Source organism: Hippopotamus amphibius, chromosome 17 (assembly GCF_030028045.1).
Source record: "Hippopotamus amphibius kiboko isolate mHipAmp2 chromosome 17, mHipAmp2.hap2, whole genome shotgun sequence".
NCBI lineage: Eukaryota > Metazoa > Chordata > Mammalia > Artiodactyla > Hippopotamidae > Hippopotamus > Hippopotamus amphibius.
This window is the reverse complement of record NC_080202.1, coordinates 48,473,387-48,493,446: the sequence shown is the minus strand read 5'-3', so window position 1 is coordinate 48,493,446 and position 20,060 is coordinate 48,473,387. Positions and strand designations below refer to the sequence as shown.

The 20,060-nt window shown below is 40.5% G+C and overlaps 1 protein-coding gene across 17 annotated transcripts in view; it reads left to right on the top strand.

The window, feature by feature from the left end:
- Nucleotides 1-20,060, top strand: part of TANC2 (tetratricopeptide repeat, ankyrin repeat and coiled-coil containing 2) — a 342,062-nt gene that overhangs the window by 295,928 nt on the left and 26,074 nt on the right. For all 17 annotated transcript variants that reach the window (XM_057716527.1, XM_057716534.1, XM_057716530.1 and 14 more), the window contains 5 exons: nt 4,127-4,235; nt 11,154-11,276; nt 11,826-12,062; nt 16,419-16,604; nt 18,781-18,874. In XM_057716527.1, coding sequence (XP_057572510.1) covers nt 4,127-4,235; nt 11,154-11,276; nt 11,826-12,062; nt 16,419-16,604; nt 18,781-18,874 — 749 coding nt within the window. The remainder of the gene's footprint in view (nt 1-4,126; nt 4,236-11,153; nt 11,277-11,825; nt 12,063-16,418; nt 16,605-18,780; nt 18,875-20,060) is intronic.

Below are 20,060 nucleotides of genomic sequence, written 5' to 3'. Positions count from 1 at the left end.
CATTGCTGATTTCAATTGTAAGAATTCTGATTGTACACTATAAAAATGAACATGCTGCCCTTTATCTTGGTCGACTTTTTCATACACATTTGCCCAGAACTAAAAACCAGTTGCTAATCTTGGCAGTGTGGCAGTGGAACAAGGTTTCAGAAGACCTTGGGTTCTCATTTCATCTCTTTTGCATCCTAGCCACATGAGCTGGGATCTGTCTTTCAATCTTGCTGAGTCTCACTCAGTTTTCTACCCTATTAGAAGTAATATTCACTCCTGTCCCTATAGGACAGGTGTACAGGAGAATCTAAGTGTTTTAGTGTTTTACAAATGTAAGGGGTTATTATTCATTCATTCTGCAGCTATCTACTCCCGTTAGCTGGGAGTACATATGTGAAAAAGTATGGCTCTGTCCTCAGCACAGTCTAGCGGGAAGACTAACATGCAGACAGGGAGAGTGTGCTGCAGTAGGTGCGGTGATGGGGGTGTGTACCAGGTAAGCAGAGCCTAAAGGAAAGAACCCCTGACTACAGCTGGGGCGACCAGGGAAAGCTTCGCAGAGGAGACAGTGTGGACTGAGACTTGAAGAATGAGAAATAGTTTGCCTGATGAACTAAACGGAGAAGAGAATTCCAAGCAGAGGGAAAGCATGTTTGAAACACTAGAATAATTTACTCTATCTGGAATTAGAAACATATACAAGGTAAGGAGGTAAAGACACAGATAGATAAGGGACAAATTATGGAGAGCCTTTGAACACCACGCTGAGGAGTTTAGATTATGTACAGGAGGAAATAGAAAGCCATTGAAGAATTTTGAGGAGAATTTTGATCAGATTTCTGCAGTATAGATCATTGGCACCGGCCAGGGAGGAGGCCGTGGAGAGAATAAGGCTTTTGCAATTAGAGAGAGACGATGTAAAGGGAGAAGAAAAACAACAGCTTGGTGTTATGCCTGAGTGATTGGAAATATTTTTTAAAAATAAAGAAGTCTTAAGGGGATTTGGTTTTAAGGGAAAACTTCAACTTCAAACAGCGTCGTTTGACAGGTCATTTGGAGGCAGAGGGATCGGCAGGCAGCTGGGGAAGCAAAGGAGATCTCAGCGCTAGAGATGTCATTGCGGTGAGAGCTGAAGCCAGGAGTCGGGGCGAGGGCTGCCTACAAAAGAAGAGTGGATGGGGAATACAGCAAAGAAGTTATGTAACCGAAGGAAAGGAAAAGTGCCAAGGCGGTGTCACAGCTGTCAAAAGAGACGGTTTCAAGGGAAATAGTCCGTAAGACCCAAAGCTGGAGGGAGAAAATACAAAGAAAGAAAAAAGACCAAAAGCTAAAAGAAAACCAATTAAGAGGCTGCAAGTGATCTTAGAGAAAGGTGAGGCTAGGAGTCAAAAGGAATAAGGTTTGGGAGTGAGCAAATAATATGGAAAATAGAAATAAATGTGGACAAGCCCACATATAGGCACATTCAGACTGTGGGTTAGCTGGTGGCATCATATTTTGTCAGAATAGTAAGGTACAAATGGAAATGCCAGCAGGTAATGGAAATTGAAATTTTACCTTTTGTGTCCTCAACACCATAAGCTCTGTGTCCAGTGAATTGACCAGAATCATTCTTTTATGAATAATGTAATATGCTTGTATCCAAAAAGAAAGAAACTACAGTTGTCACCTTCATCTTTTCTTTGACCCATGTGGCTTGCTGTTTGTCCTCAGTGCCTGATCAACAATAACAGAAGCAAGCACTGTCCTCTATAGCTGGCTGAAATCCTGCTAGAGGGAGGAAAGCATCTTCCCAGGGTGTCCTAGTCACGGCAGTAAACAGGAAGCACTAGGGCAAAGTCAGTTGTGTGTCTAACTGGCAATTCGTGTCCTTGTTGGATATTAGCTTTATCCTTAATCCTCACAGGCGTGGATTCTCATTCACGGCCTGAAGCGTAAGTGGCGGATCAGAGGCCTGTATTCAGGAGTTCTAGTCACTATGTACAGCCATGGATGAGTCACTTAAAGTAAGAATTCCTACACCAGGGAGGCAACAGTAATTTCACCGTTAATAACTGGATAAGATTTTGAGAACTTGAAATAGGGCACTTTAATAAATGGTTCTCATTAACTGCTGTTAAAATAGCCTACCGACTACATTGGGCTTTCAAAGGATGTATAAAAGTTCAGTAGCAATTTCTAGATTTTGTGAGTGTGAGACAACCCTAGGCCGATACCTTCAGATGACACTGATGATTCCAAGCAGGATACAGTTGTCTGAGAGAGTCTCTCAATTAAATAACTCTCTTTCCTTTGTGGTTAGTCTTATCTAATCAAATAAGATGACCTGGTATCCACTACAATTCAGAAATTCTATGAAACCGAAGGTTAGAATGTGGTAGAATTTCTTTTTAAAGTTTATAGGATGATTCCTACCTAAGATGGGAGCTGTCCATCTTCTGTTCTCCGAGTTCCTTACTGAAGCTTAAAAAAAAAGAAAGAAAGAACATGTTCGTTTTTCAGACTTCAGTATTAGACATCTTCAAATGTTAAACCCGGCAGAGTAACCAGTGTTAAATATGAGAGAAAATCGTCCCGTAGACATTTGGGCCTCCTCTCAGGGAAGTATCACCAAGAAAAATTCACTTGCTGTATTTCCTTCTGTTTGATTAATTCATTAGGCTTGAAACTGAGATAACAGTTTGATTTTCCTCCTCTGTGACACTCCAAGTGAAAGGAGTAAGAGTTGTGTCATCAGTGGCATAGAGAACTCTGCTGCCCACTGACCTGGTGGGGAGTAGAGAGACAGTTCTAAGTGTCACCGTTCCTACGGGCTACAGCAGATGTGTTGAGAAGGCACAGCCCACAGGTAACCCAGCGTCCTTTCTTTAATGTCCAGTCTTGCTTCCAAAAAATTTTATGGAGAATACACAGTGCAATACACAGTGTTTGGTACTATGAAGAGTATAAACAACTCAGGATTTCTATCATAAATGTAAATAAAAATACACATACACAACCCTGTATATACACACATACCTTACATACATACACATATATACATTCACACTGAAAGGAATATATCATTAGTATGCTTTGAGCTGGAAGAAATAGAAAACATCAACTCAAATGGATTAGACAGTAAAGAAATTTATCACTTCATATAACGAGTAGTCCAAAATTAGGGCAGCTTCTGATGCTGTAGTCAGGCCTCAGGGTCTGTTTTTCAGCAGTTCTCTTAGCTTAGCCTTTCTGTTGGCTTTGTCTTCAGGCTAGCTTGCCATGTGATTACAGGAGGGCTGTGGCAGTTCTGAGCATCATGGGCAGATAAGACAACATGCAGAAGCAAAGAAGTAGGTTTTCTCTTTCATGAACAGATTGGGGATCTGTTGCCAAGGAGATGGGGGGTTGGGAATGGATGCCATCAGGAAACCTACAGTCTAGCAGAGGAGAGAGCCTGTAACAGTGTGGGAGACACTGCACTAAAGGTATATACAAACCTATGATGATAGCACCAAAGGCACAGTACTCCCGTCTCGGCTGGGAGAAGAGGATAGAAAGGCTAGAGGCTTAGTAGAGGCTGATCAGGGAAGACTTCACTTGGGGAAGAGGGGGTTAATCCAGTTTGGGACATGTTGAGTTTAAGGTACTGTGGGACCTCAAGGTAGAGAAATCCAGTAGACAGTTGGATCTCTATTGATCTAAAGCTGAGATGTCTAGATAGAGAAAAAGATAATAGGGTTTAGGTGGTGGCGAAGGCTCTGAGGATGGATGAACTAAATCCAGAGGACAGGCTAGGACCAAACATGAGATCCTGAGGAAGCAACACTGACATTTAAAGCATGGATGAAATAAGAGGAGTTGACAGAGACAGAAAATAAAAATGGATCTTTCAATGCCATCTGTGTGTGGGATGGGTGCAAGCCAACTGGAGATGACATTTTGTGATATTCACACGTGTGATTTGGGTAAAGGACTGGTAAAAGCTAGGAACCTTTCACTACCCATTATTTGCCCAATAGCAAGTGGCCTTCCCTAAGAAACTGGTTGAGTGGGACAGAGTTTCACTGGAGGTATGGTTAGATCTGAACAGTCCTCCACCCAAAGGAGAATTGGAGCATTAAATTTTCTAAAATGAGTCTCTTTTTCTTTGCAGGAGTGGTCACACATTACTGGCCTTCTGGTTTTCCCGCCAAGAGGGAAAGCTAAACCGACAGCAGACAATTGAACTGGGACATCACATCCTCAAAGCACACATTTTTAAGGTAATGAAATAAGTTGGAGGCGTTTTTCTTTCCATTTCCAGCAGGCTTTCCTTAACACTGTGTGTATGAAGCTACCGTTATGTCAGTGTGGTCCCTGCTTTCTGAAATTAGTTTGTTGCAAAGTTGGTCCCTCTCCTAAAATTTCTGACCTATTCATCCCTAGAACTTTGGAAAGAAAACCACATTTGTCATCTCCCAGTTTAGTGGATTGCTAGGCTTTGCAGGAATATACGTTTATAATCACTTAGGTAAGAAGCATATACATATACACATGTGTACTCCATATATGACCCACCATCTCCTGAAAACAGTCATGTTGTAGCATTAGTTGCAGGTTTTCACAGTGTTTAAAAAAATCGCTACAAGCAGTTACTCTTTCAGTGTTCTCATAATTGTTTCAGTGAAGATTTTAATAATCCTGGTGCCATGATTTTCAAGCTGTTTGTCTAGAGCCAACTATAACCTTCCTTTAAGCTACTTCCCCCATTCTCTCTTTGAGTTATAATCCCAGTTTTTCTCAGTAGTTTTAAAACTTTTAAGAACTCTAAGCATCAGCTTCCCTCTCCCAGCATTCACACGGCTGGAATGGAGGAACCAGAGGAGGGCACATAATTCATCTGTTTGTGCTTTTATGTATTCATTTGTTTATTCAGTGCTTACTGAGGCATTGTACTAGGTAGGTACTAGGGATACACAAACCAAAAATACATAGCCCCTAATCTCAAGGAATTTATAGTCTAGATAGCACTTATGGGGCAAAGGACAAAAGCCAAGGAAGAAATTTGTTCTCCTGATTTTTCTAGCCCACAGTTTGCTGTTGCATCTGCTACTGCAATCCCTACAATCTCTTCAGACCACTTTTGCTGCCCCTGGATTGAGAAATACAAGAATCTTAAATAGTCCTCTGGCTTGGACTTCCCCCAAGAGATACTATTAAAGATAAAACAAGTCTGTTCTCTTTAGAGAGAAAAATGGCATTAAGGGCAACTTCAAGAGCCTAGCAAATTCTTCCCAGTATGTAAGCACAGAGCTAGAGAAGCCTTTTCATCAGATGGATGGAAGTGAAACCCACAGTGACAAGTCCTTTATTTGGATCATAATTGTCTTATCTAACAAATCACTGTACCAAAAATGACCTTACCCAGTGACCTTACTTAATGGGAGCAGAGTGGGACTATTTTATTTTAACAGGCAAGGTGTCTCATTCCAATTTCAAGCAGACCAAAAAGTATCTGCTACTTCTACAAACTCTAAGGTGATTATCCTTCAGTTAGATGGGAAAATAACTTACGTGTTAAGCATCACTGCTTTAAACACTGGCGCTTTCAGCATCACCCTCTGCCTAGGATCAGATGCAATGAAGTTGATGCCTGTCTTTATGCCTGCACCATAAAATAAATACCACGTGAAACAGATAAATGATACAAAGTTTCATTTGATCCAGTGTGACTTTATTCCAACACAGGGAGACCTACATTTATTTATTTTTTTTATTTCCCCATGACTTGTTTATTTTATAACTGGAGGTTTATACCTCTTGATCCCTTCACCCCCTTCATCCTGCCCACAATCCCCCTCCTCTCTGTCAACCACTAGTCTGTCATGGAGACTTACACTTAAGCCATACACTCCTGTCGTTGACACAGTTTTATCTTACGGTGCTGCAGACAACATAGTTGCCTGAGATAAGACTGGCTCCGTGTGTGATTCAGGCCATAAATACTCGGGTGTGTAGCATGTGGTGATGACATAACTGCAAGCTGAAGAATGTGGACTTGGACCATGGTTTTCCTGATGCTGCATGTTCAGGGTCCTTTAAATGCAGAGTGCTCCCTTTTGATAGATTTAAGCTTCTCCCAGACTGCCAGAATTCTCAGTTCCTATCAGCTGAGGGTCATGAAAAGCAAAGACAGACTCAATGCTTATAATCAGTGCCACTTAGAACTTCCAATCAGCAGTGACATATAGTCCAATTTATATTTCTTTCCAATTAGTTTTAAATTTCCCTTATTTCATCTTTGTTCATGAAAAATTGCATATGATGTCATTAATCAGCTTAAAAATATGAGGTTGGATGTCTGTAATTCTGGATATTTGGTATATTTACAGAGTTGTGTAATTATTACCACTGTTAGTACATTTCCATCACCTGAAAAATAAACCTTGTGCCCATTTGAAGTCACTACCCATGCTTCCCCTAACCACTGACAACCACTAATCTACCTTCTATAAGTTTGACTTTTCTGGACATCTGATATAAATGGAATCATACAGTCTCTCATGGTTGTCTGTATCTGGCTTCTTTCACTTAGCATGATGTTTTTAGGGTTCATACATGTTGTAGCATGTATCAGTACTTGATTCCTTCTTACTGCCAAATAATACTCCGTTTTCTTTATCCACTCACTAGTTGCACATTTGGGTTGTTTCCACTTTTTGGCTATTGTGAATAATGCTGCTATGAACATAGCATACAGGGTTTTTTCCCTCTTTTTATTTTTTTTAAAATTAGCCATATAAAAGTGAATAATTAATTGGCATTTAGTACACTTACAATGTTAGTGTTCAGGTTTTTGTGTGGACATGTCTTCAGTTCTCCCAAAGGAGTGAAAGATCTGAGTCCCTCATTGGGCTCCCCAGCCTGGGGATCCTGCATCAGGAAGAGGAGCCCCCAGAGCATTTGCCTATGAAGGCCAGTGGAGATGACTTTTGGGAGTCCCAAAGGGCTGCAGGAAATAGAGTGGCTGAATGGACTAAAAGAAAAAAAAGAAGACCTATATATATGCTGCCTACAAGAGACTCACTTCAGATCAGAGGTACACACAGAGTGAAAGTGAAGGGATAGAAAAATGTATTCCATGCAAATGGAAGCAAAAATAAAGTTGAGGTGGTATTACTTATACAAAATAGACTTTAAAACAAAGACTAACATAGAAGGATATTACATAATGATAAAGGCATCAATCCAACAAGAAGCTGTAACAGTTGTAAATATATATGCATAGTAGCACATAAATACATAAAGCAAATTTTAACAAACATAAAGGGAGAAGTTAACAGTAATACAATAATAATAGGGGATTTACTACCCCACTTATATCAATGGACAGATCATCCAGACAGAAAATCAATAAGGAAACAGTGGACTTAAATGACAATTATGGAATTAATAGATATGTACAGAACATTTCATCCAAAAACAGCAGAATACACACTTTCTTCAAGTGTACTTGGAATATTCTCAGGAATAGATCATATGCTATACCACAAACAATTCTCAGTAAATTTAAGAAGGTTGAATTATATCAGGCATCTTTTTGACCACAGTGGTATGAGACTAGAAATCAACTACAAGAAAAAAACTATAAAAAGCACAAACACATAGACTCTAAACAACATGCCACTAAACAACCAATGAGTCACTGAAGAAATCAAAAAATATCTGGAGATAAATGAAAATGGAAACACAGTGATCCAAAATCCATGGAACAGGACTTCCTAGGTAGTTCACTGGTTAAGAATCCACCTGCCAATGCAGAGGACACAGTTCAATCCCTGCTCCAGGAAGATCCCACATGCCTCGGAGCAACTAAGCCCGTGTGCCACAACTATTGAGCCCACATGCTGCAACTATTGAAGCCCGTGCACCTAGAGACCATGCTCCACAACAAGAGAAGCCACTGCAATGAGCCTGCGCACCACAATGAATAGTAACCCCCACTCACCGTAACTAGAGAAAGCCCATGTGCAGCAGTGAAGATCCAGTGCAGACAATAAGTAAGTAAATAAATAAATTTATTTAAAACAAAAAACAAAATCCATGAGACACAGCAAAAGCAGGTCTAAGAGAGAAGTTTATAGTGTTAGAAGCCTACCTCAGGAAACAGGAACAATCTCAAGTAACCAATCTAACCTTATACCTAAAGGAACTAGAAAAAGAAGAACAAACAAAACCAAAAGTTAGTAGAAGAAAATAAACCTAAAGATCAGAGCAGAAATAAATGAATAGAAAATAGAAAAGATCAGTGAAATTAAGAGCTGGTTCTTTGAAAATATAAAGAAAATTGAAAAACATTTAGCCAGACTCATGAAGGAAAAGAGGACCCAAATAAATAAAATCAGAAATGAAAGAGGAGAGGTTGCAGCAAATGCCACAGAAATACAAAGGAGCATAAGAGATTACTTCATACAATTATACACCAATAAAGTGGACAACCTGAAGAAATGGATAAGTTCCTAGAAACTTACAATCTCCCAAAACTAAATCAGGAAGAAATAGAAAATATGAACGGATTATCAGGACTAGATAGCTTTGCAGGTGAATTCTACCAAACATTTGAAGAGTTAATGCCTATCCTTCTCAAACTATCCCAGAAACTTGAAGAGAAAGGAGCTTTGTGGCCAGCATTGTCCTGATACCAGAACCAGACAAAGACACCACAAAGAAATAAAATGGCAGGCCCAGATCATGAACATAGATGCAAAAATTCTCAACAAAATATTAGTAGATCGAATTCAACAATACATAAAAAAGGATCATACACCATGATCAAGTGGGATTTATCCCAGGGATGCAAGGATGGTTCAATATTTGCAAATCAATCAACATGTTATACCACATTAACAACATGAAGGATAAAAATCGTGATTATCTCAATAGATGAAGAAAACCTTTTGACAAAATGCAACATCCATTTATAATAAAAAAAGTCTTAACAGAGTGGATATAGAGGAAACATACCTCAACATAATAAAGGTCATATATGACAAATCCATAGCCAACATCATCCTCAATGATGAAAAGCTGAAAGCATTTCCTGTAAAATCAGGAAAAAGGCAAGGATGCCCACTCTCACCACTTTTATTCAACATAGATTGTAAGTCCTAGTCACAGCAATCAGACAAGAAAAAGAGAGAAAAGGCATCCAGATTGGAAAGGAGGATGTAAAACTGTCACTGCAGATGACATGATACTATATATATAAAATCCTCAAGATGCCACTGAAAACCATTGGAACTAATAAATTAGTTCAGTAAAGTTGCAGGATACAAAATTAATAAATAGATACCTGTTGCATTTCTATACACTAATAACAAACTACCAGAAATTAAGAAAACAATCCCATTTGCAGTTGCATCAAAAAGAATAAAATACCTAGGAATAAATCTAACTAAAGCAGTAAAAGACTTGTACTGTGAAAATTATAAGACATTGATGAAAGAAATTGAAAACTATACCAATAAATAGAAAGGGATACCATGCTTATGGATTAGAAGACTTAATATTGTTTACATGGCCATACTACCCAAGGCAACCTACAGATTCAGTGTAATGCTTATCAAAACATGAAAGGCATTTTTCATAGAACTAGAACAAATAATTCTAAAATTTGTGTGGAAACACAAAAGACCCTAAATAGCCAAAGTAATCTTGAGAAAGAAGAACAAAGCTAGAGGTATCATGCGCCCTGATTTTAAACTATACTACAAAGCTACAGTAATCAAAACAATATGATACTGGCACAAAAAACAGACGCATAGATGAGTGGAACAGAATAGAGACCCCAAAAAATGAGCCCACAACTTATGTGATCAATTAATCTATGACAAAAGAGGCGAAAATATACAATGGGAAAAAGACAGCCTCTTCCATAAATGGTGTTGGGAAAACTGGACAGCTACATGCAAAAGAATCAAACTGGACTACTTTCTCATAAAGCAAACAGAGCAGCTTAAGTTTTTAAAAAGAATACCTCCTCATATCTACTTAATAGGTCCCAAACTTCATTGTTAATATCTTTCTGCCATCAGGATTTCCTGCTTTAACTCACTTAACCCAGATATTGGCAGAATAGTAAGAAGATTGCTGAGAATTCCCTGGTAGTCCAGTGGTTGAGATGCTGCACTTCCACTGCAGGGGGTCCAGGTTTGATCGTTGGTCAGGGAACTAAGATCCCAGAAGCTGTGCTGCACAGCCTTTAAAACAAAAAAGAAGATTGCCAGAGAATCTTGCCCTCACAACTGGAGATTTTAAAAAACAATTTATTCTAACTTCCTTTTGGAGAAGTCCAGGTGAAAGGGGCAAATGTTAGTACATAAGCCAGTCATACTAAATAAAATTCGTTGCTGATGGCAATCAAACCTGTGTTGTTGGTTTCCTGAGGATGAACAGATGTGATTATTTTAGGCTGTGTTATGGTGAGCAATGCTAGCTGCTATAACAAACTTGCAAAATCTCATGACTTAACAAAGGCTTATTTTTCACTTCCATTGCAGTCCAGTACAGATCATCGGGCAGGCTTCTTCTGAGTAGTAGTTCCAAAATCTCCTAGGGCCTCAGGGTCCTCCATTGGATCCTCTGGCCTGCAGTCAAGAGGAACAAGAGAAAGTATGGAGAAACACACAGGGAGTTTGGGGCCAAGGCTGGACATGGCATATTACTTCTACCCATACTTTATTAGCCAGAAGTCAGTCACATGGCCCACATAACTGTAAAGCAGGCTGGGAAATACAGTTTTCCCAAATGCCCAGGAAGAAAATGAGATGGAGATCAATGATCACATTGCATTATCTCTGTGACCATGTGTCTTCTACTAACTTGAATTTAAGAGATTGATTCAAGAAGGCTAACAGAAAAGATTTGGGGGAGGGGGGCGTGAATTATATCCAGATATAGCAGAAAAGAGAAGTATTAAGTAGATTTGTTGCCACAGACTTTCAAGGTAGAGACAGTTTAAGTTAGCTTGTTCCTGCAGGACTAGTCTTTGTCCCCATCAGTGGATTGGCTTTGTTAGATGTTGTTAGAGCAAGACTGTATTCTTATTTGTTAGTACCACAAACCTAGAGGCTCCTAACTTACTACTGATGGTACTTTTCAGCTGGACTAATAACTTAATTGTTTCTGTATTTCTTTTTCAGGGTTTGAGTAAGAAAGTTGGCGTATCATCCTCCATCCTCCAAGGTCTCTGGATCTCCTATAGCACAGAAGGTCTTTCCATGGCATTGGCATCGTTAAGAAATCTCTACACTCCAAATATAAAGGTAAGTGCATATAAATTACAGGCAGAGTAAAGAATTAACTATGAAAACAAAATTAGGAGGACATTTAAGTAGCTATTTAATTGATCTTTGACTTGCCTTAAACTGTCTCCTATCAATCTTTTATTGATAATTTGACATATTTTACATTTTATTCTGTGAATTGAAAACCAAACGTATTGACCTTCTACATTCTGTAAGATGACTCTGTTTATAGAATAAGTCCTGCTGCTTCTAGGGAGTAAATCATTCTTGGACCACCTTTATTTTGGTAGGAGTTTTTCTGACTGACAGTTCACTTAGTGGAGGCTATGACAGCACTACAGTATGGGTGGTATTTAGTTACTGAGCAGTTTATATAAAGGAGACATTTCACATCCCTTTCCAAAGGAAGATATTGAAAAAGGAGCAAATGAAGATTTTAAAATAAGGCAGTTACTAAATGCTTCTGGGCACTTATTGTGGGGTCCCAGATGACTTAATAAAAGTTGACTAACAGGATATAACTGGTATTTATATGAGTATTATTTCTGTTCATTCACTTATTTCTAGGTCAGCCGACTGCTGATTTTGGGAGGTGCCAACATTAATTACCGAACAGAGGTTTTAAATAATGCTCCAATTCTGTGTGTCCAGTCTCACCTTGGTTACACAGAAATGGTGGCCCTGCTGTTGGAGTTTGGGGCCAATGTGGACGCCTCCTCTGAAAGCGGCCTGACTCCTCTGGGCTACGCCGCAGCGGCAGGCTTCCTGAGTATCGTCGTGCTGCTGTGCAAGAAACGGGCCAAGGTAACGGCTGTCTGGCTCTGCCGCTTTTTCTTCCTTCCCGCCATAGACGCTTCGTGTCTCCTGTGTTACCTCATGAGTGTAGGTAGAATACATCAGACCCTCTTAGGGAGCAGGTCGAGGGCAGAACTAGCTCTGGTTACATCCTGCTGTTGCCCACCCGCCGTGGCCAGTTCCATGCTGCATCTGCGCACAGTTCTAGGACTTCTGAGAGGCACTTAGGAAACTGCATTTATCAGCAGCCACAACAAGTCCCTACCTAACAACCAAGAAATTCTCTCCTGAGCTCAGAGTGAGAAAAGAGAAGTGTAGGAACAAGGAGACGGCACTGTGAAGTCTGAACGGAGTGGCGCCTGCAGGCTCCTAGCCTTCCATGTTAGCCACGGACGTAAGAACAGAGACCAGGCTCTCTCATCTGTTCTTGAAGACACTCCTGAAGAGGTATGGGGAGAAGACGATTCTCTCTGACCAGAGGCACTCAGAAGTGTTTCTGTTAGTGTATTTTAATTCTCTCAAAACATTTCTTAAAAGTGTATTTGCTTTATAGTATCACAAGAGCCACTGATATAACTCAGTTTCAAAATATTGGTGAAAAGGAAAATGCTGGTCTCAAAAACATAGGCCTCTGGGGAACATTGTAGCCTGATGGTATTTTGTTTCCACCCTGAAAACAAACTGAGGATTTTGGTGGTTTTACAGTGAAGTATAAGTAATATGTATGACGTCATTCTGAGGTGTCCAGTGTTCTTACCAGGAAAGAACTGGGTCTCCTGAGACTCCTTTGTGAACTGGGGCCTGGGCACCTCAGTGAAATCCCAGAGCCGTAGATATTAACTGTGACACAGAGATGGTCCACCTGTAATGTCCCAGTCATTTGAATGAACACCTCTAGAAAAAGAATGATAACTGGGCCTTATTATTGCTGTAAATTCATATTCTAATCTCAGCTGGGTCTTTCCTGTTGCTCAGCTATCATTTTATTCACCTCTCATTTTCCCCAGAGCAGATACATAAATCATTTGTGATCTTTTCAAGACCCTGTCGAACTTCCTCTGCCCTCCTACAACTGCCAAGATTGAGTTTATCTCAATGCACCTCTATCTCGAAACTCTATTAATCCTTACCTACACGCACCTTTACATATTTTACTTCTGCCTCAGAAAAGGAAGTGTTTACCTTCCTTTCCAAAATGGTTGCCTCCACTGTATATTTTTTTTTCTTTTTGACCGCACCGCGCAGCTTGCAGGATCTTAGTTCTCCGACCAGACCAGGGATGGAACCCGTGCCCCCTGCAGTGGAAGTTAGAATTCCTAACCACTGAACTCCCAGGGAATTCCCCACCTGTATTTTTTAATCTGAAATGTTGCTCTTTCTCTCACATCATTTCATTCTTTTTCTGAATTCGCACTACCTTTCTTCTCAGTTTCTACAAGCTACAAATGTCTTATCTAACCCTAAAGAGACACTCCCACCTCTCCTGCTAACCAGAAGCCACCGCCTCATCTCTCCCCGCCTGCGTGCACCAAGCCTGTCCTAAGAGTCCTCTCTACTTGCTACCACTGCTTCTTTACCTCTCGTAGTCAGGCTTCCTTGAGAGAAAGAGGAGGCAAGTCATTGCAATCACAAGCTTTGGCATGAAGCACAACCTGGTCAGAGCCTGCGTTCACACTCGCTTCCTGTGAGGGCTTGGAGGAGTCATTTGAGTTCTCTCGGTCTCACTTCTTTAATCTGGAAGAATGTTTAAGAGGGGCAGTGTGACAATTAAAAGTGATGAAACCTTTTTAAAAAGAGATCAAGTCTCTTTTAATTTCATGCAGTGCCTAATAAATAATATCCTTTAAAAAAAAAAACAAAACGCCCAAACCTCTTGGCATTCAACTGAAGCTGCTCTCAAAAGTCACTGACAACTGCCAATCACCAAATAAAGTAACTTTTTCTAATTTCTCACCCCTCTGAACCACTTAAGTATTTAGCCAGTTATTTTGTTGCATAACTGAATTGAATGTTCTTCCTTTATAGTTGGTCTGATATTTTCTCTTCATTAGGTTGAGTTTGTATGTTTTTGGCAAGCACACCACAGATGAGATACTCTGCCCTTATTCATGCCGCACTATAAGAAGTGCGTGATGTTGAGATCTCATTACAGGGGATGTTCACCTCTATCACTTAGATAAGGTAGTATCTTCCAGGTTTCTCAACCTGAAGTTACAGGTTTTCCCATTTGTTATCAAGAAGTATCTTTTAGGGATATGCTTTCAGACTAGGCAGATACCTTGTATCTTTTTTTTGTCCACTAATTTGAGATCCATCCATTGATGGGTCCATTCTTGCTGCAGTAAGTATTGCTATGATATTTGTGTAATAGTGATTTTCTGTTTCTCTCTTCCTTCATCATTTATTAATTAGAATTCTACTGTAAGGAAGAGCTGTCCCTTCTCCTCATTCATTTATTCATTTATTTATAGCACTATGGGTCCCTGGATATTTTTGTTTTCTATGATCTATATAACTTATTGCTGGTATTTTCTTTTTTGCTCACATTGCCCCAGATTTGGCCATTGGGAGCTCCTTCAAGTTGGTTCCTGTGTCCTTTCAAACCCTCCCCCCCCCCCCCCCCAATTATTTCATGAGCACTTCTGTACTTTCTAGCACCACAAGATGTTCCAAACTCATCTTTTACTATTGCTGTCCCAGCCCTGGAGTCAACCATTTCCCCAAGGAGCCAAGGCTCCTTTTATTCATTCCTTTAGTTTTTAACAAATACAGTTCTGAGCATGAACATTCTCAGTGACTCTCAATTACTTATTAAAATTCAGACCGCTTAGCCTGGCATTCAAAATATCCATGCTCTTGTCCCAAAAGACCCTCTCAACTTTGTAGTTTGAACTGCCCCTTCATGTATTTTACCCTTACAAAAACTAGAATTAATCATTTCCTATCCCAGCCAGTTGAGATAGCCCTGTTCTTAGTCCATTTGGGCTGCCATAACAAAATACCATAGACTGAGTGGCTTATAGATCTTTCTTCCTTACGGTTCTGGAAGCTAAGTCCTTAGGTCGTGGCACCGGCAGATTCGGTGTCTGATGAGAGCTTCCGGATTCACAGACAGTGCTTCTCACTGTGTCCTCACGTGGTGGAAGGGGGCAGGCAGACGCCCTGGGGCCTCTGTGTAACGATACCCGTCCCGTTCATGAGGGCTCTGCCCTCAGGACCCAATCACTTTCCAGAGGCACCACCTTTTAATTACCTTGGGGGCTAGAATGCCAACGTATAACGTGGGGGGAACACAAACATTCAGACCATTGCACCTTCCCTCTGAATTTGTTCTTGATTCTAGCTGGGGATTCTCTGAAATTGTATTGCACTTTTGCTTTCCTTACGACATTTATTATATTATGCCTTTGTTAGACAAGTTTTTGTTATATTGGTTACATCCCCCCTATCTTGTTCAAAACTTTGCGAGCAGAATCTATATTTTACTCTCTTATTCACCTTTTTATCCTACCGTGTACCTTGCACATGGTGGGCATTCAGTAAACATTTGTTACGTGGATGGCAAGGTAGAACTAAAGCTAGGGAGAATCAGATACAGAACTTAGGCTTCAGGTGCTCTCACTACCTCTGGGAGATGCCCTACGCACCTGCCAGAGAAGGCTTTTCATCTGTTGAGACTTGTAGCTGGGGACCTTCTGGTAGATTGGCCTTAGTCAGGCTCCTCTTTCAGCCTAAACTTGTAACCAACACTACAACTGTAAAAACTGCTGTTGGAATATAGTCTAGCATTAAGTTCAAAGTACCTGTAGCCATTTTGGCGAGATCATTGAGATTCTGCCCTCCCATTGGAAGAGAGAAGTGGCCTTTGCCAAAGCTTATGGTCAAATGTGTGACTCATGAGATATTTTGTTTCTTTGGAAGACCAAAAAACTTGAGCTTCAAAATGTTTTTCTTCCCTTTCATGATTTCAAAGACAGTTTTTTGTGCCAACAGAGCTCACAAGTCTTTCAAATTTGGGTCTGAAAATAACTATTTGAGGACAAGGGAGAGTGTACCTCAGGAAAACAAAACTGGAGCTGGGAGTTTCAGGAGGTTTTTTTTGTTTTGGTTTGGTTTTTTGGTTTCTTCTGACGTGAAAACAAAAGTCTGACATTATATAAGGAGATTCTCCCCAGCATCTACCAGAGTTGTGGCTCAGTGAAGATCTAGCCTGAGTAGGAGAGTATCTTCTAAATTCAGGGATTGGTCCAAGGAATAGGAGAGGAGGACTCTTAGTAATGCAGACCTGTGCAGTGAGCTGATGTGACTAGATTGGGAGTACAGCCGCAGTCTTTTTCACGTAGACTTCTTTGTTCGCTCCCATAGGTGGATCACTTGGATAAGAATGGGCAGTGTGCCTTGGTCCATGCTGCACTCCGAGGTCATCTGGAAGTTGTCAAGTTTTTGATTCAGTGTGACTGGACAATGGCAGGCCAGCAGCAAGGGGTGTTTAAGAAGAGCCACGCCATCCAGCAGGCCCTCATTGCTGCAGCCAGCATGGGTTACACTGAGGTAAGAAAGCATTGGATAAGGTTTGGGGGGTTTTTTCAAGCTATGTATTGAAGGACCTAGGAAAGGGATTGCATTATTACAAAATTGCCAGCCTAATTAATGTGAATTCACTTTTTGGTCATTGATCTGAGGAGTAGGGAGATGCCAGGGCACCTAGAATTATGTTGGAAAGGACCTTGGGAATTATCTAATCTGATTCCTCCCCATCTTCCCACCCCTGTCTAACAAACAGTGACACTAGGCCCGGGGGGATTATTTCTTGACCTGTGTTCGCATGGGTAGGCAGAGGAGAATGGGAAGGGCACAGCATTTGGAACCTCAGAGGAACCAGGTTTGAGGCCCAGCATTCCTACTCATCAGCTCTGGACCTTGGGCAGCTTACTTGATCTCTTAGAACCTTAGTTTCCCACCAGTAAAGCGAGGCTAATAAATTCTTTTTTACAAGGTTGATATGAAAGGTGCTTTGTAAACAGTTAAACACTATGCAGATGGTATTTTTGCTAATTTATTTACTAATGAAAGTAATAATATAGTGGCAAAATATGTGGAATTGGTAGTGTTCTAGGAAATGTTTAACAGCCAGCTCTGGGGAGGGGAGTGGAGTGGAGCAGAAGTGTGTGTGTGTGTGTGTGTGTGTGTGTGTGCGCGCACACATACAGACTTAAATTTATTATAAATTTTACTGCTATTAAAGAAGACATGTTGCACACAGTTTACAAATAATAATGAATTGTGTAATACTCTTACTCGAATGCTTTTGTTGATTTTTGCTAAATTTATATCCGTACCCAACCTGTGGTTACAACTCAACCATAATTTGATAAAGCTGCACCCTGTTTGCTCTTTTCCCAATAATTTTGTCATTAAATCTGATATGTGATCTACTGTTAAACAACTACTCACCCTCATACAAATTATATTCATTAAGCTGGAACCTCTTTCAGCTTTAGCACTAAATCAAATCCTGATTTGCAAAGTTTGCCAGTTTCCAGGATATAAATACCCCCAGCATGGCTGATTTCAAGCCACCAGTGTGACATCACCGAACACAGGGTTTCAAAGAGATGCATAAGAGCACACCATTATATAAAACTTCCACCATATAGACACATAGCCTGAAGAGCTTAGATAATGGTAAAATGTAATTAAATAATTAAGGTTACCACATTTGATATTTTAACCTTTTTTTAGTATAATTAAATATTTATTTATTTATTTATCTATTTGACTGTGCTGGGTCTTAGTTGCAGCGCACAGGCTCTTCATTGAGGCATGGGGGGCCTCTCTCTAGTTGCAGCTCATGGGCTCAGTAGTTGCGGCACACAGGCTTAGTTGCCCTGCAGCATGTGGGGTCTTAGTACCCCCACCAGGGATCAAACCCGTGTCCCCTGTGTTAGAAGGTGGATTCTTAATCTCTGGACCACCAGGGAAGTCCCTGTTATTTAATTTTTAATAAGCATCTTTGTTTAACAACCAGCTTGCAAAATTCTGAAAATTTAAAAGTCAGCTTTCATGGACCAGTACAAGTTGGCTCACCACTGTGAGATGTTTCAGTAACACAGCTACCCCATCAGCTGACCTGACATGTCGCAAAGGGAGTATTAAGTAAAATTGGAATTTTTATGATCTGTAGAAGGTTTTTTAGCTCTGTCTACAGTCAAATTCCTGGAAAATGAGCTGTCACGTTCCTTTGTTGTTAGCAGCCATTCTCCTTTTATTATCCGCAAACAGTCCTTGTAATTCCAAGAGGAAAAAAGAAGATAATAGCTCTGCTCTAAAAAAAATACAGGCCCTCAGTTTTCTCCATATTTATTTTCTGGTTTTTGGTTATTGATTTTTTCCCTGTTTATTTCTTGGTAGTATTTTTATTAGAAGGATGAGGGATTGCTTTTTTAACTCAAATGTGATAAATATGTGATTTTTTAAAATAACATGCTGTATAAGTTAATTATATTCAAGGGAAACATGTAAACTGTACTTGGTAAAACAAATGCTCATCGTGGCAGCTTTGGGTTTTGTTTTTTGTTTTTTTTTTTGCAAAGGCAGTCAGTTCTGACTCCTTTTTTGTGCAAGAGAGCGTGTGACACTTGGGCACCCGGAATCTTCCAGACCTCACAGGCTAGTATCAGGAGTATAGTTTTCCACCTGACGTTTGAAATACAACTTCTTGTTTCAGATTGTCTCCTACCTACTTGATCTTCCAGAAAAAGATGAAGAGGAGGTGGAGCGAGCACAGATCAACAGCTTTGACAGTCTCTGGGGAGAGACAGGTACCTCTTGTGGACGTCTCTCTCTCCTCTCGTGAATGTGTCGTGTTTGTATGGAGATATTCTCTGCATCTCACACCCTGATTTTTTCTCTGCCAGATCTTTGGCAGGCTCTGTCTCATGGCTTTTGTATTGGAGACCGATTCAGCCAAAGGAAAAAGTCAAGCAATTTCCTTCTTTCAATCCTCTTTCCCTTTGGATGCTCCAGGCCGTTAGCCCCGGAGTCTTCTTTCAAGCAAAACTTTCCTCCGCTCTTGTTTCCAAAGATTTTAAGACTGAAAGTTTCCTTACAATGTGCCAAACCATAGCAGAAAATACTTGGTGAACTTTTTTTTAATGTGATCCTCTTAGCAGTTAGGAATAAATGTTTCTCCTGTAGTTGTAAACCAAGAAGTTAAATTTCTATGAACACCTCTGGCTTAATGAACCAAGTGTTATCATGGCGGAGTGGTACCTGACATGGTTAAACATCATGAGGACAGTTGCTATCAGGATGCAAAATGTAGGTCCCCCTTGTAGGGCACAGCGCTGCACAGTCTCTCTTGATCTGTAGCAAAGCCATTTCTGTATTGCTTGGTACTTACTCCACATACAGAAGCCTCTTCCTTGTGGCCTTTGCAGGAAATGATTGTTGTCTTTCCCCCAAGTCTAAACTGGAACATCTGGAAAAACATTAGTAACCTTTTATGTGTTTGTATGAAACCAGGGCAGTGAAAACTGTAGAGTCACCACAGATATGTGTCGTATTTGCCAGGAGAAGTAGACCAACACTGAGATGGCCAATTTAGGGAGAATATTTTACTAAACAAGAAAGGGATATGCTTTGGTTAGGGTCAAAATGTTATTAAAAACAAGAGAAGATGATTGAATTCACTTAAAATGTATAATTACCTATTGAACTGTGATGTTTCCACACATGGCAAAAATCTGATACAGGTTTCATGGCTTCTTTAACATCATGTAGAATGGTCCAGAGCTCAGGAATTTGCTCCTCAAACAATCCCTCCCTCTGTCAGAGCCAAAGGGAGCAGATGCCAGGCAGCTGCAGCTTAAGAGCCCATGACAGATTAAAGGAAAATGTGCAGCTGGAAACAGCTGCTGTCTCTGGGGCCCCACCCTGAGGGAAGCCAGGACAGACTGAGGGGAAGGGGCTGGCCAGGACGCCAGCAGTTGTGGAGTGTTGCATCCC